General features: G+C 32.0%; 1 protein-coding gene and 1 non-coding gene across 2 annotated transcripts; one reads left to right on the forward strand and one right to left on the reverse strand.

Annotated features, from left to right (window-relative positions):
* Positions 1 to 336: 336 nt before the first annotated feature.
* Positions 337 to 15,265, forward strand: LOC149487188 (cilia- and flagella-associated protein 61-like). Its single transcript, XM_089697310.1, has 27 exons — positions 337 to 412; positions 1,209 to 1,353; positions 1,903 to 2,038; positions 2,257 to 2,408; positions 2,611 to 2,686; positions 2,875 to 3,080; positions 3,230 to 3,312; positions 3,424 to 3,535; positions 3,971 to 4,082; positions 4,340 to 4,416; positions 4,863 to 5,039; positions 5,513 to 5,591; positions 6,281 to 6,393; positions 6,755 to 6,886; positions 7,262 to 7,456; positions 7,729 to 7,854; positions 8,149 to 8,309; positions 8,663 to 8,847; positions 9,007 to 9,202; positions 9,506 to 9,675; positions 10,460 to 10,566; positions 10,878 to 10,940; positions 11,357 to 11,492; positions 13,870 to 14,043; positions 14,363 to 14,476; positions 14,748 to 14,840; positions 15,110 to 15,265. Exons 1-27 carry the CDS (start codon positions 337 to 339, stop codon positions 15,263 to 15,265), a joined length of 3,552 nt encoding a protein of 1,183 aa, XP_089553436.1.
* TRNAR-ACG (transfer RNA arginine (anticodon ACG)) lies at positions 10,117 to 10,189 on the reverse strand. The gene has a single exon. It is a non-coding gene; the product is annotated as a tRNA-Arg (tRNA).
* Positions 15,266 to 16,533: the final 1,268 nt, after the last annotated feature.

The following is a 16,533-nucleotide window of genomic DNA, read 5'->3' on the forward strand; positions in this document are numbered from 1 at the left end:
TGAGTAATATACACACCACTACATATGCAAAAATTTCTCCAAGCTAATTTACCTGTACCTACGTATGAAACTTTTATTTCGACCGTACGAAAAGTGAGGGTACGAAAACTTTCCTATTCATATGGCATTTATTAAACAAATGGAATTAGCTTTACTATTTGGTGTAATTCCTACCACACCAATGACTGACAATAATACATTTTGCAAAATATGTAAAATTGGATTTCTAACCTGCGTTCAACATTTTGCAGATGTGTGGAATTGAATTCCAGAAATACGTTATTTTTACATTTGCTTTGTTGGAATCCAATTTATGCGAGGGAACTTGTGGATAATATGCTCAAGTCTTTGTTTATGCACGATCCATACTTACAGTATGTTGCTATGATGAGAACTATAGTTGAATGTCCGTGTAAGTTGAGTGGCAAAGTTTTTCATAATCACAATCTAATTTTATCTTGAATCTTATATCTGCATTATTTAATACTAATACTATCGATATCTTGTTCATATTTCTTTTTTTCTCTTTATTGTTGATTCAAATTAGAATTTAGAAAAAATTATGCCTATTGATTGCCTACCTATAAACAAAAATTAAGATTCATAATAATCAAAGATTCATAGATAGTAGGTATTATAAGCTTCGATAGTGTCTATATTTCGAACTTTTCACTTAGAAATTAATGGGTATCTTTTCAGTGAATTTTCATTTCATTCATCTTTTTGTCCGTTTCTAATAGACTTTAATTATTTCATTGATATAAAATTGACGCTATTCTATCAATATGAATTTTGTACCGGGACACTTTTAATTAAAGTTACTTTAACTAGCCAAGAGAAAATAAAAATGTTGTGTGGTTTTATGAAACCACGGTAAAAGTGAAACTGTTCGAACGGTTCCGAACACTGCTTTGTGTAGCGCATGTCGCGTGCCGAGTAGGTATACCTACTCGGCAGCCGCGATACACGCGACATGCGCTACACAGACCAAAAAGTTTGAGACGATGTAATAAAAGTTTCACTTTAATAAATAGGTACTTACTTAGTTATTAAAATCACAATTCTAAAATATGATTAAACAGCAAAAATGTCCTGTTCCCAAGTCTTTATTCATTTCACCCTAAAATGACTTCTATACTATCCCATAGTAATAATTGTTCTCTTCACTCTATTTACAATAATAGTATTTTATCAATATTTCCACCTAGTACTAGTACCGGGACAGTCCCGTTCGGAAGCGTCGTTCAAACGCATGCAGGCTTTGGAGCGGGGCGTCCCCGGGGACCAGCTGCCCGCGCTGCTGGTCGCTGATAGGAGCGAAGTCAGCCCTCGCTTGAGGGTACGGAGAGCTGTGTTAGTTGTTTTATGTCGCTTTTTAATTATTTTGGATCTGGTTTTGTAGGCACTTACATACCCGTTTCAGAAGTAGGTTGTAATGAAACTAGTTGTGTGCTAGTTGCTAATTTTACAATGTTCTGTTATTGTTGATCAGTTTTCAGTTGTCTAAAGATAATACCCCATTAAAGCAACAGGAAAGAAAGAAAATATGTATTATCATTATTATTTAGTAAAAAAAAATTACATAGTTACAAAATTAAAAAAAAATTACATGGAATCAACATTTGGTGAAACAATGACATTTGAAATGAAATGCTTTCACTTTCACCGCTGTTTTTCAGCTACGGCCTACGATATTATGTTATCACATCATTCTGTTTAGAAAGCCTATTCAAAGTAATCATACCATTATAGATAAGTTCCGTAATTACAATACAATACAATACAAAAAGATTTATTTAAACCAAAACAAAACATACCTACATAATATTAAATCAAATAATTAGGTACCTAGTTACCTACCTATATCTTATTATGAAAAATAATAACTATATCCAAAACTAGTGAAGAAGACAATGACGATATAGTGCCGATAATAGAGCGTCAATCCACTCGCCTCCGGGAACTATATGGTGACTTCTATGTCAGTGAGCTGATCTCCCGGCATCCAGAGTCTGAACGAGTGTTGTTGGTTTGTGAGGTAACAAATAATATACAGAAAAATAAACATGAGCGGATATCTTATTGTAAAGCTAGTAGGTATGTATTTAAATATTCGTGCGATTTCTACGTAGGTATCACTTATTGCATGAATTATTTTTCAAGAGTACTACATTTTATTTTTATTAGATGACCTGAAAAAAGATGATAAGATGGATTAGACTATCTAAGTTTTAACTTTCATATCCTCCATTTTAGCACAAAGAAGTAGCCGTTGGTGTAATGTGTTTGAACACACAAATAAATTACGAGGAGTTGGAGGAAAGCTTTGAGCTTTCACCTTTCGCTGGTTTGAAGCGTTTGGAACGTATTGTTAAACCGGAGAAAGAGACAGTAGAGTCAAATATTAGGTTAGTTTAAATATCCTTCCGTGGTCATATTGGTTTTATCAATGGAGAAGATATGAAATGGGAGACTTTTTAAGCTTTTTTATTTATTTGCAAAGTAGGTATCATTTTTAACTTATGGATATTCAAATGTAAAAGTAGTATTAGGTTACACTTATTTTTAATGTAAAACTGTGTGTGGAAATATCGATTAAATATTTTCTAGCCTTCTAGAAGAAAACAAAGAACCAATAAAAGAGACTTCTTTTACAAGCACAACTTCTAAGGACGTTAAATCAAGGGTGAGTTATAAAACAAGATCCTGTGATTACATTTTGGAATTATTAACTTATTTATACAGATATTTATTTAGCGCCGAAGACTGCAACATTTTCAGTATTTCAGAAGATCCTTAAAAATTTTGTACTTTATATCATTAGCTTGCAACTGTTACATATTTTTTTGTTACTTATTAATAATTAATATGTAGGTGACTTGGATATTCGAAGAAGACGAATTTAAAAAGTTTGACAAGGACAAAGAGGCTCATCCTGTTACCCAACCGGGTCCGTATTCACAAATAGATGTTCTCAATTTCTTCCAAGACGAGCCGGAAGAAGTGGAATACGATATTGTTAATATTGACCACGATTTGTTAAAAGTACCCAAGTTTTTTTATGAGAAGCTGGGCATAAGGTATTAGCATTTGGGGATTGTCTACTAAACAATATAAAAATAGCAGTGCAGCAGTTTTGAGATATATTTAATTTTGGTATAAGTGTGTTTAAACTTTAAGAGTTGTGTATTAAAAGGCGTTCATACCTAATAGGGTATTTGTATTTCAGCACCGATGAAGGCTTTAAATCTCATAGAAGGGAATCTTTCTACGATAATAAATACTTAGACCAAGATAAAGGCAAGAGGACATGTAAGTATTCGATCAATGTTTCTATAGGAGGCTTTACTTTTTCGGTATCTCTATTTTTACGAAATAATGTTTCTTTCTCTAACATAAATATTATGTTATGTAATTTTTAAGCGGAATTTCTTATAAGCCCTCCAGCTAAGCCCCCTCAACCTACGCGCTATATCGGAGCCCCTAATGCCTTTTTACTTGAGTTGTTCGCTATGCATCAAGATTATGATGAAAGGTATTCTATCTATATCTTTACCTTAAAATAATTATTAAATTGGTAATCCTACTAAATGTTTACTTAGTTTATAATTTTTAATTTGTCTATTCAATCTTAAACACCTTCATAGAGTTTTTTCTGGTAGGTATATAATTCAATCTTAATCTTATCTTATCTTAATACTATTATAAAGGCGAAAGTTTGTAAGTATGGATGTATGGATGTTTGTTACTCTTTCACGTAAAAACTACTGAACCGATTACAATGAAATTTAGCACACTTAAAGAGGGTAACTTGGATTAACATATATAGGATAGGTTTTATCCCGGAAATCCCACGGGAACGGGAACGGGCGAAGCCGCGGGCGGAAATCTAGTTTTAATAATAGGTAATTCGTTGTAGAATTAATCATACCTAAATAAATTTATTTCAATTGACTACTGAAAATTAAAGGTATGGTTTCGACATGCTACAAGCGGCCTATGAACTATTTCCGAATAGAGATTACTGCATCATTTGCTTACCAACATGCCATACGAGCTTTCCACTGTTGGACCATTTTACGGTACATATAATTTACATTTTCACTGTAATATAATATGTACTATACTAGTACTTATTTGTGATAATATAACTTATAACTTGATTTTAGGTCTGCCCACAAACAAAAGCTTTTTACCGATTTGCTAAATAAACTTGAAATATTTTGTAAACATTCTACCTTTTATTTATTAAAAAAAACCCAAAATAATACATAGCTTTTGCACCTTAATTTTTCTCAGTATACAGCAATAACCACATTAATATTGAAAATATTTTCAGTTAGTGACGCCGCAGAGCTACCGCATGAGATTTATCAACGAAACGCTTTATGTGGCCCACATCAACTCCGTCAGAGGGTAAGATATTATTAATTTTATCACGCGATATTTTCGCCAAAATGTGTTTAAAATTAATGGTTTTTAAATTGTAATTTGTTGTGGCAGATATTTTTTATAACTAGGTTGTTTCTGGTGACTCTATTTTGCTCAATATTTTTCGACATGAAGTAAATGTACGAGTTGTACATCTCGTAGAATCAAATCATCTTTAAACCTGCACATGGTTTGTGGTGCATTTCGGCCAATTATTTATGGATAATTAATTAATTAGCTGTGCAGTGCGGGATCACCCGCGTATAAAATCAAGTTTTTCTAGAGCCTACGTATAAGATACCTGTAAAGTTTCATCCAAATCTGTCCAGTACTTACATCCATTGCATTTATAAAATTAGTAGGATATTATACCACAACAATAAGTTAGGTCCAAATATAAGAAATAATTATGATAATATATTATTATCCAGAGATGTACGTGTACGTGCAGCTGAACCGTACGATATACCCAGTGTTACGGAAGTTCTAGAACATTCTCCAAGAAAACATGAAATATTGGATCTGTTGCACGATAGCTTTGTTCTACGGATTCTCTCGTCTTTTGTCCTCCTTAGCCAGAACCAGCCGATCGGTCTTATCATACTTGGGTACGATTATTTTGTTTTATTTTTTGTTATGTAAACTAATTTTGTAAACGCTCTTGCCAAGGTATGTCTTATTGATGGTAGTTATTTAAAAAAAGTGTGTACCCGTGTCTAAATATTGCATGCTATGCCTTCAAGCCACAAGAGTGGGGAGCGTGAGGTTTTTTCGTTACGGAATTTCTGAATTCGGTCCCCGCGCTCAAGGCCGGCGATAGAAGCTATGCAATAGCTTAAAAAAAATTACTTGAACGAAAAACTAAGGCTGGTTTCTTTTTGGCAAAAAATAGACGATTATACATACCAAAATATCACAGACAACTGCGCAAATATACTTATAAAAATTTATTTGAAAAGCCCAAATCCCCACTCAATATCTTAATAATCTTTGTCATAATAGGTATTTCAAAATAACCAATCACACAATGCAGTTATTTTGATGATGGTTAATAATTATTACTTTATTACTATTTTTTTAGACCTCTAGATGAAAATACCATAGTGAGAGCCCAATATGATTTGCCGCCTGAACCTCACAAGTATGGGACTGATGCTGCGGTAAGTTACTTTGAAATACTCGTACCACATACACATTGTAGCCCATAGGTATTAGACTTTTAATAATAACATTATTAAGAGCAGTAGTTTAAAAAATTAGGTATATCTTCTTTTAATTCTGCGTCTTTCTCTGTTTGTGGTAATCTTTAAAGTTTCACTTTCGTATTGTGTTAACTTTTCAAATTCAATTCAATTTTTATTTTCCACTTTTATATTTAAGTTCAGGCTAAAAAAAGAAGTTTATTTTTGCATAGATATTGGCTGGTGTAATGTCTCCAATAATGGAGCCTCACGCGCGATGGTACTTGCGTGATCTAATTAGACATACTAAATATGTTACCTTGTTCTGGGCATGTCGGCTTTTTGCGAAAGGAGACGCGGTAAAAAATATATTGGTTTTCATTTTGTTACTTCAAACTTTTTTACCAATTCATAGCTGAATAGGAAAGTTTTTTTTTTATCTAAATTCTTCCACTTTTCTAATTTTATTGCCATGAAATAAGACATTAAAAAATTTTTTTTTCAAATCATTACTATTTTTGACGTGCGTATCTCTAGTTCTAGATACTTGAAATTTTCAATACATCGATAGTTTTATTTATATCATTGCTATGAAAACGATTACTTCCCAGTTTATAATAGATGTGTTTAATAAAGTTTTTAAAGAAATCTTGTTATGTTATATGTAGAGTCCAGCAAGACATTTAATGTCACTGGCCCACTTCATGAAGGCAGTAGTGCCTCGGCAATTCTTCCCCAACGTTAAGGGCAATAAGGATTTAGAACTTATATTTCAACCCATGTAAGTTTTGTAAGGAAATAATTGTAAATATTTTCTTAATTATGATAGATTCAATAACGTTTGAAAGATACCATGAAAAGTATGATTGCATTAATTAATTACCCAATCAAATTTTACCTGTTTTATTAACCTACATAAATAAGTGTAATATTAACTGACAGATAAGCTAAGTAGAACATATCCAGAAGTTGTGAAACCGACCCATAACATTCAAATCATGCCTGGACATAAATTAACTGTTTTCTACAATTTCAACAGCGCCTTACATATCTGTGTCTGAAATAGAATATGAATAATCAATTTGATATATTACTGTATTGGCATTTACAAAGAAAAATTTGACACATTGTTTTTTCAATAGATCTGCTCCATTTGCTCTTTGGACCATAGAAAGAGCTCTAACAAGTTTGCCAAGAGTCTACGTTAATAACAATATTGTGGTGGTGGGAGCCAGTCGGACTGGGCTTGCGTTCATCGAACACCTTTTTATGGGGTAAATCATTATTTTAACACACATAGGATCAATGTTTCATGAGTATTTCTCGTCGTCTTTTATGATGTTTGCATCATAAAATGCAATAACTAGAAAAATTTGCAGTTCAAACGCAATATTCTTTTAAAAACTAGCTCAAAGTAAATATTGTTTTTAACAATTGATAAATTTTATCGGAGAGCTTATGCTGTAACATTTTTATATACTAAACAAGCAATTTTTACCACTTTAAATCTGAATCCAGTCTAAGCAAGATGGATAAACTCCCTAACTCCTCTTTTCATACATCTGACGTATGTATGAAAATACGTCATGGATTGGAATCATACTTATCATGTCTTTTACCAAATATTATTTCGTTTTTTACATTTACAGACCAACCTCTCAATACTTAACATTTACGAACATTACCTTAGTCTCCGAACATGGATTGCCCACAGTGCCAGATTGTTTAAAGGCAGCAGAAACTTGCGTGCCGAAGAATGGCCGCTATACAGACAGATATATAAAGAGTGTCCCGTTTTATTATTATGTAGATGTCATTTCTGCTGTTATGACACAAATAGACAGGTTTGTTTGGTATTAGATACTTTTATATTCCTTTCCTTTGACTGACTATTTTCTGTCTGTGTGCTTTTTTCTCATTAATGACGCGGTTAGCGCATTATGTTTAGAGAAATTTGCATCGAAATAAGAAATCAGAAGTTGTAACATGTATTTTAAAACAAAATGTTTACGTATTTTTTTATAACTAATATATAAGAACATTCAAGCTTTTTTCTCTTTGGATATTGAAGGCGCTCCTTAAATGTCCGAAAAAATATATAAATAAAATTTTGCAGAAAAAAGAAATGTATACATTTGAAAGATGGTGGAATGAAGTTCTATGATGAGTTAGTTTTAACATGTGGTCAGCAATTCCAACATCCAGATTACTTGAAAGATCCTGAACCAGTTAGAGACGTTGAGTAAGTCCAAATTAGTCATATTCTGTAATATAGGACATTAGTTGAACATGAATTCCTTTCACTAAAAATGATTATGATCAGACCAATTCTATGGTACCTCAGAACTATAGAAACGATCTGGCGATAAATGCATAATATGTACCTAATTGGACATAAGAACTCGTTAGTTTCACGACTATAGACCAATTTCACGACTTCACACGAGCTTCATAATCAATATTGTATATCCAAAAGGTGAAATAAAGATTTATTTTTTTATCTTTTTTATTATTTGTATTGCATTATAATTTCAAGTCCCAATAAGCCATGTGATCGTCTCCTAATGGATGACACGAAGTACCAACCAGACAGAGTACCTCCTCCACCGGAACTACCAGATAATGTGATGCTTATCAACTCGTTGGAACAAGCCAATAATTGTTTGAGGAAACTGCAAGCGATGATTAAGGCAGCGAGTTAGTATTTAGAAGAACTCAAATTATTATTCAGATAATATTAGAAATGATATATCTGAAAACGTCCTAAACTGAAATTGCACAGTTAAAAATGAAAGGTTGTTAAAATACATTTTTTGAGCATTGGTTGATATACACTTACAAGTACCACCTACTTTTAAACATAGTTCTGCATTTAAAGAAAGCTAAAAGTTTATTATGTAATTCATTGTAGGTACAGTACGAACAACATTAACAAGCGGCAATACGAAATGCTTTTAATTTGATTATCGGTCGTGTTGAAAATCTAGAGCTTGACGCTCGATTTGGGATTATACAATAGCTATTTGTTTAAAACTATACGTTTATTTTAGAGGAATCGGATAAATGTTTGAGCGAAGACAACAGGATTATAGTATACGGCGATTACATAGAAGCCTACAGCTGTATAGCCGCGTTGTTAGAAATCGGGATATCTGCAAAGTTGTTAGCGTTTGTTGAACCGTTCCCGCCAGAAGATGGTACTAAAATGAGGGTCAATTGTTTTAATGATGAAACGGTAAATACATATTGTACCTATTAGATAATATGTATCAGTCTTTGGCTTAATCCTACAGATGGATGCCCATGATTTAACAATAAGTTTAAAAAATCAGACCTTATATTTCCTCCGCTGTAGGTTTCATTCTTCATTCTTGTAAGTTTGCCATCATTTTAGGTTGATGAACGGGTTCAAATGATGCTAAAAAAGCTGAAAATCCAAGTCTATAGGAAAAGTCACTTGTATGGTTGGTGGCAGAAAGGCAACCGAGTTGAAACTATTCGTCTCATGTCGCCCTTGCATGCTTTTCATTTACCATGTTTTGCTTTCTTTTACTATGGGATAAAGGCTATTGATGTTTATGCTTTTAAAGGTATTACACAAATAATTAAACTTTATTATCTCATAATTTTTTTTTTGCTTCGAAAGGGAATAAAACGTTCTCCTAACTAAGTTCCTAATAATGATGAAATTTACATTGTTTATATTTAAAATAAAAAAAATTATGTGCCATAAAAATGTTTCAGAAATTCAGAATTGAGATATAACGGTTTTATTTTCATGTTAAGGTCAATTGAAATTACCAATTTAACTGCAACCTCGACACCTCAACGATTTATAAGTTTTGTAAGCTTTAATTATAACGCCAGACCTAAAAAAACTTAATATATACTAGCAATCAATGAAAGCGGTCTGGTATACGACGGCGGTCTGGTGGTGGGGCCGAGCTTCGATACGAACGATCCGCACGTGTTCGCGGCTGGCCCGTGCGTGCGATACTCGCGCAAACTATACGCGGATATTCGCCAGCACAAGAACTATTGCTCGGAGGATGTTGGTGAAGCGGTACGGTTCTAGAAGATTCTGTGTAGATTATATGTGTACCAACGAGAGTGGTCTGATATACGACGGTGGTCTGGAATACGACAGTGGTCTGATATACTACAGTTGTCTGGTATACGACGGGGGTATGTTAGTCGAGTCGCAAGGTCTGCAAGTCCAACAGTCTGTAGCCAGCACAAGTATTAGATTGGCAAGTGTATATTTTAGTTTATAAATTACGATAACCTGTCTAAAAATATGTCCAGTTCGTATTCACGCGATAATATTCCTTACATTCGATCCATTATAATATTTTCAAGTTTTTAAATAAAAAAAAAAATATAATAAAATGTTAATAATAGAAAACACTTGGTATTCATTTAATATAATAATTATAAGAAAACCATTATGCATCACAAAAACATAAAAAGTATCTCTTGTAAAAAATTCAAAACAAAAACATATCGACCCTGCCAGGATTCGAACCTGGAATCTTCTGATCCGTAGTCAGACGCGTTATCCATTGCGCCACAGGGCCGGATGACTTTTCTCCCAAATGTAGCGATCTGTTTGGTTCAAATCTAGTGACCTATTTCAAACATAATATATAGGGAATTATATCGATCAGATTTCAATCAATAATTATAAGATTCATTTTGTTCGTTTTTCAAATTGAGTAATCTTTTTCAGTCAAAATTTGTAGCTTCTTTTGTTCAAATTTTTAATCTAGTGATCCATTTCGTTCAAACATCAAATAATCGTGACCTGTTTCGTTCAAAATTCAAATAAACTGAACCATTTCACTCAGTTGGCCAGGATTTTCCTCCACAAACTGGATCCCTTCATGACCGGCGTGAACGAGGTCGAGTCGCCGACATCCGATGTCATGCCACGCTTCAGTTCTAACTTATCGGCGTGAGTTACATTATGGGTATTTTTTTTAGTTATTTACGAATCGGTTCTTTTTTTTTCTTGGTCAAGATACTTGAAAGTTAGAGCTAGAAATGAATTGTAAGAGATGGAAGTGATTTTGTTGCCATAAAAATTAGTAATAAATTGCAGGAGATTGGATTAAAAACTTCTTCCTACAGTGTATATTTTGCAATTATCCTTAACGCATAAGTATTTGTCTGTTTTTTATATGCATGTATGTACTTAGTTATTGTATTTATTAATGTTAGGTTTATTTTAAAAGAGAGTGGGTAAAATTAATATCAAACTTTCAGATTCAAAGATTCGCATGCTAGCGTTGGGAGCGCTATTCGCCTTTCAGCCAGTGCTATTAGAGGGTAAGTTCAGCCACGTTTAATTGTTACAAATATTTTGTGAATTGTTATTTATAATAAAATTTTAATATTATGTAAAATATCACACACGAACATCTGATGGTAATTTCTATACTATACTTACTTCACATAGAGATACAGACCTACTTTGCTAATTTCCTACACTTTTAGAAGATGTAGGTAGGTACAACGACTACGGGTATGGTAATAACTAATGCTGAGTAGTCCACCTAATCACGAATACGATATTAAGATATTTGAATGTATTTATTGTATTTTAAGATTTATTTATTTTTTTTTCCATGTAAGTGTTTAGTTATAAGTCAAAAATTTGTAAAAGTATTTGTGATTAAACGTATTTTCTTTCTTTCTTTCTTTCTTAATATTATCAGATAAAAGACTTGTACTTATTTGTTCAGACGCTGGCAACCAGTGGCCAAGTTCAAAGCTCCTCTGGTTCAATCCGGAATATTACCCGGACCATTGTATTACATGCAGCTCCGAACACCCGGTCCGGTTATACCTATGGCAGTGAAACCGTCGTTACCTCATCAGGTTAATTTGTATTGAGTTCAATAATTTCGGACAATCCAATTGGCAGTTAGTTTTACTGCTTGATACAATTACTAATGTGGGATTGGTTGTTATGATAGGTACTATTCATTTAATAGGATCCTTACTATAGCATGTCTGGTGCACTACATACAAAAGACGATTAATGCCATCCGTCTACCAATAGATGCCGCTAAGTGTATCATTTTAACCAGCAAAAAATAAAATTAGATTTAATTGCAATTTCATTGCTTTTTATAATTTTTTACATACTTTTGTAAATGGAACCTACCTATTTAATTTAATTTTCACTCGATTTTAACTAATTTTACAGAAAAGTTTATATTCAAAACAACGCCATCTCATGAAACTACTATAAACAAGTTATTCTCCTCCGATTTGGCGATGCTAAACGAATACTAGATGGCACTACAGACGTTTTTACGTTACTTTTCACCTGAGCTTTTCACGTTTTTAACACAGACTAATAATAATATCACAGACCACAGACTAATAATAATATACTACGTTTTTAATACATAACCTCATTGCCTTTGCAGTACCTATAAAAAATATTGTAAATGGGTTAAAGCCGTTATTAATTATTACTAACTGCGTTCCTGTAGCGGCTTATATTTGGTAGGTACCTAGTGTATTGATCGTTTTCATACGAAAAATGAATTGTCGGAAAACTTGCGAGATTGTGTGAATATTTGATTGCAAGATCTCATTACAAAATAATATACATAATACAACCTATACTTAAACCGTAGTAAGTATATATTATTTCTAGTCACATTTAATTATAAGTATATAAATTATAAATAAATATTAAAGGACAATATTACACAAATCGACCTAGTCCCACAGTAATCTCAATTAAGGCTTATGTTGTGGGTACTAGACGACGATAAATATAATTTAATATTTTATAAATACATATATAGATAACACCCAGACCCAAAAACAAATAATCAAGTTCATCACACAAATATTTGCCCTGACCGGGGATCGAACCCGGGACCGTCAGCTCAGTAGGCAGTTACTTTACCTCTGCGCCAACCGCGTCGTTAAGAATATCAAGAATTCATAATGAAAACATCATAATGATAATAAATCGAAACTAAAGTTAAATACCTACCTACGTCATCTTGTTTTATTTTCTAAATAATCCTATCAGATTACCTTTATAATTTATATGAAGTATGAACCAAAAAGTTTTGAGATTTAAACCGTAGAAAAGGTTTTGATATTTGAATGATCTTATGCGCCTAAAATGAAATATTTCGACATCGATTCCCATAAGAATGAAGTATTTTCCCGTTATAAAAAGTAGCCTATGTTCATCAGGTAGGTATAATTTTTGCTTCGAATGGTGAAATAATTTTTCAAATCAATCCAGTAGTTTCGGATCCTATCCAATACAAACAAACAAACAATCAAATCATTTCTGTTTTGTAGATAAATACGAAAGTTACTCCGTCATAGTAGGACAAAATAGAAAATAGTGGGACCACAAGAAAATAGGTATTCCCGCACGCGTCTGAACCGATTTTGACGGAAATTTCGATATACATACACGGTACATACCTACGTTGAAAAAGGACATCTCAATTTTGTTGCATAAATAGGATTCAAGGTGTAGGAACAGGGATTGAATAAGGCACACGGTTGAAGCCGTAGAATGAAAGTTGGTAATTTATAAGATTAATTTATTGTAAAATAAACTACTTCATTTTACTTAAACATATTCTATTTATCATTCATTGACTTATCATAAACTTTTGAGTCTAGTTAGGTACTAGTACCTATTATGTGAAAATTTTGAAAAAAATGTTTTCTTTAGGAAATTATTAGCATTAATTACCTTGTCTTGTCATTAATTTATTTACCTACTTGGTAATAATCGGTCGAACACTTGTTTAAAGTTTATTTTCCTTGTCTTTCCAGGTAATCTAAATTATTTAATTATTACGTGCCATCTAGTGTGTTAAAAGCAAAAGACTAAGAGATATAATCGAACACGTAGTACGTTATTTCCCCACTGGCGCTTTAATTGCGTAAATTCATAGTGCAACTTTTTTTGTATGGAGTGCACCGTCTGTTGTATACGTAGTATATTATTATTAGTCTGTGCTATAGGTATGTTTTGGAACATAACAAAAAAGGTCATTAATTATTCGGTTTGGTAACTTGGTATTTGGTAATATTTGTTTTTATGTAGATTCTTCATTTTTGTATCAACCTTCGTAAACACGAAAAGACATTTAATTTCATAATTTGAATATTTCTATAAAAGAACAAATATTTTACGTATACTAGTACTTAAGTATGGTATTACATTATCTGTGGTCACCAATTCAGCAAACCACATTTCCAGGGTCACATTCTGATAACAGATAAACATGAGAACTATTTTCGACTCCAAGTGAACGCATTACACTGCATCGAAGCTATCACTTGTTTGTCCAAGAAGAGATTTTCGAGCGAAAGTTTTACTCTGTTGTATGGCAAACATGAAGCGTATTTTAATAATTTGCTTGCTAGATATGAGGTAAGTCATTATAAAAAAGTAATAAAATAAAAAAAAGCTAAAATCGGATAAAAGCTTTACAAATATAATTATATCTTATTTATTTGTCTAGTTCAGAACCTATCTTTATTCTTGTTTCTTTTACTCTGAACAGTTTAAATTAGTTTATATAATAATTAATTTATTCACTTTACACTTTTAAAGCTAATAATATACTCCTTCTATTTTACGGCATTCTTTTCTCTTTTATCTTGTCTCTCGAGTCAATTGTATCTAAAACATTTCTTCCCATATCATTTACATTTTTTTAAATTAAAAAAAAAAACTTTGTTTTTAATAGTTACACCTGATCGACGACTTCTACGACTTCTTCTCCAAGCCATGGATGTCGGCGCTGTATCAAGAATCATTCATTGATTTATTAAGCGACCTTCATGAGCATGAAGTGAAAACGGTATGTTATTGTAGTTATTAAATCGTGAGTAAGTAAAATAAAATCTAAAGCTGTGGAAAGAACAAAAACTTGCTTATAACAATTAACATAGGACGATTTGTATTAAGGAAAACATCTGAAGTAAATAAAAAAAGTGTTTAAGTTACAAATATCATATAACACTTGAGCACTGTATTTGCTATTAGAGTTTGAGTATGTTTCTTTTATTTAGAAATAATTTAACAAAAACTAACTTAACTTATAACTTATAACTTTCATTTTACTTCTAAAGGTGTATGATGTGGTTAAGACCAAATACCACGAGTTTGTTGAGAGCGTCGAGTCTTCTACCTGTGATAAAACGTGCATTTCAAACAAGTTAATGGTTTGTTTATAATTGTATTTTATCTTTGATTTTTTTATTAGATTTGAATTATTGTAAAACATAATTTTTACAATTGAATTATTATCTAATGTTATCCTACTTTATAAATCTAGCGTTAGATTTCTTTTGATTCTTCCTTTCCGGCACGTTAAAGTAAATTCATAGACCACTAGCACACATGGTCTTCTTGCGTGTGTCTGCGAATATCATATTTGTACCATTTTTGAAAATCATAAATCGGTTTTTAATAATTCATTATATCCGATAAGGAGTGCGGTCAAAACGCAGAGCTGCGTCAGGAAGCGGCGGCGTTCTGGCGATCGATCGGCGGCGAGCACATCGTCACATCGCACCTCGCGCACTATCTCAAACGGAATAGCGTTATTAATCCTTACTATGCCGTGCCAGAACCGGAGTTCACTTGATTTTGTTGTTTTTTCTAAAAAATGTTGTTTGTTTATATGTTGTTATTTTTTATTTTACTTATTGTTTAACGTCGTGTATGAGAACTGGAAGGATTCGAAAATTTGCAGTCACCTCCAATTTTAGTATTGATATAAAAATAGGCAGGGTAATACAGGATTTTCAATTCCAGTTTTATAAATGAGATGATAAAATTCAACAGTAAAATTCATATTTCATTCTTGAACATAGAATATACTCAAGGGTATTAAACTAACAAATTACAACTCTGTAATATGTGGAGGTTATTGATTAAAAAAAAGATAGAGTTGTGGGTCATCAATATTCAGAGTAAGGATAGAGAAAGAAAAAACAAGCACATTTTAGACAATTTATTTAATTTTACACATGTTATCATAATATTCCGCTTACGATAATATTTACACGAAATGCACATTTACGGCGATAGAAAATAAAATAACAAAAAAGTATTGGTAACATAAAAGTGACTAGTTTTCGAGATAATTTCAATATCGACTAGCATTGAAAAAACACATATATTATAGCGTTTAAATAACAAAATAAAAACTAAAAAGGACAGTGGTATACACAACACTTATGTAGTAAACGTAGACTTAATACTTTCGCATTTTACATAATATAATACTTATAATTTGTCGTTGGTAACACCTTAAAATGATCACGCAAACGGCTTATTTACATTGGTATGTAAGTCAAGATATTATATGCGTCTTTTCCAGGATCAAATATAGAATAAACAATATTTGCTAAATAAGCTTTCGGAGGGGAAAGCACTAACTAAATTTCACCAAATATTTTGTAAGTTTATACAAAGTTAAATTATGCTCACAGCTTAGATAATTTGAAAGTACGGCAGTTTTTATATTCATATCTTCTGAATAAAAAGTCGCATAAAAAAGTTATTGACTAGAAATTAGAACGACTAAAAGAAGGAGTCATTATTATATGAAAATCCGTTTTATAAAATCTTGACTTACGTTAAACAACAATCGAAAAGATTCTACTTAATGCATAAAGGTTTAAAAGAGCTGTATAGTACACAATATGACTAGAGTACAATATTGATTATCGAAATCGATTTTCTTATTAAAAACCCTATGTATATCTATACTAAGTTTTTTCCTTTCAATAGAATGCTGTACATCTTTAATACCTTAATGTAACGAATTACAGTCCTTAAAAATATTTATTTTATTTTATTAATAATTAAATTAGTGTCATTTAACTTTATGTTTAAATTCATATTTGA

The sequence above is a fragment of the Colias philodice genome, chromosome 7, assembly GCF_061535455.1.
Source record: "Colias philodice isolate Cphi_HAF_F1 chromosome 7, ilColPhil1 Martin Lab GWU primary, whole genome shotgun sequence".
NCBI classification, from domain to species: domain Eukaryota; kingdom Metazoa; phylum Arthropoda; class Insecta; order Lepidoptera; family Pieridae; genus Colias; species Colias philodice.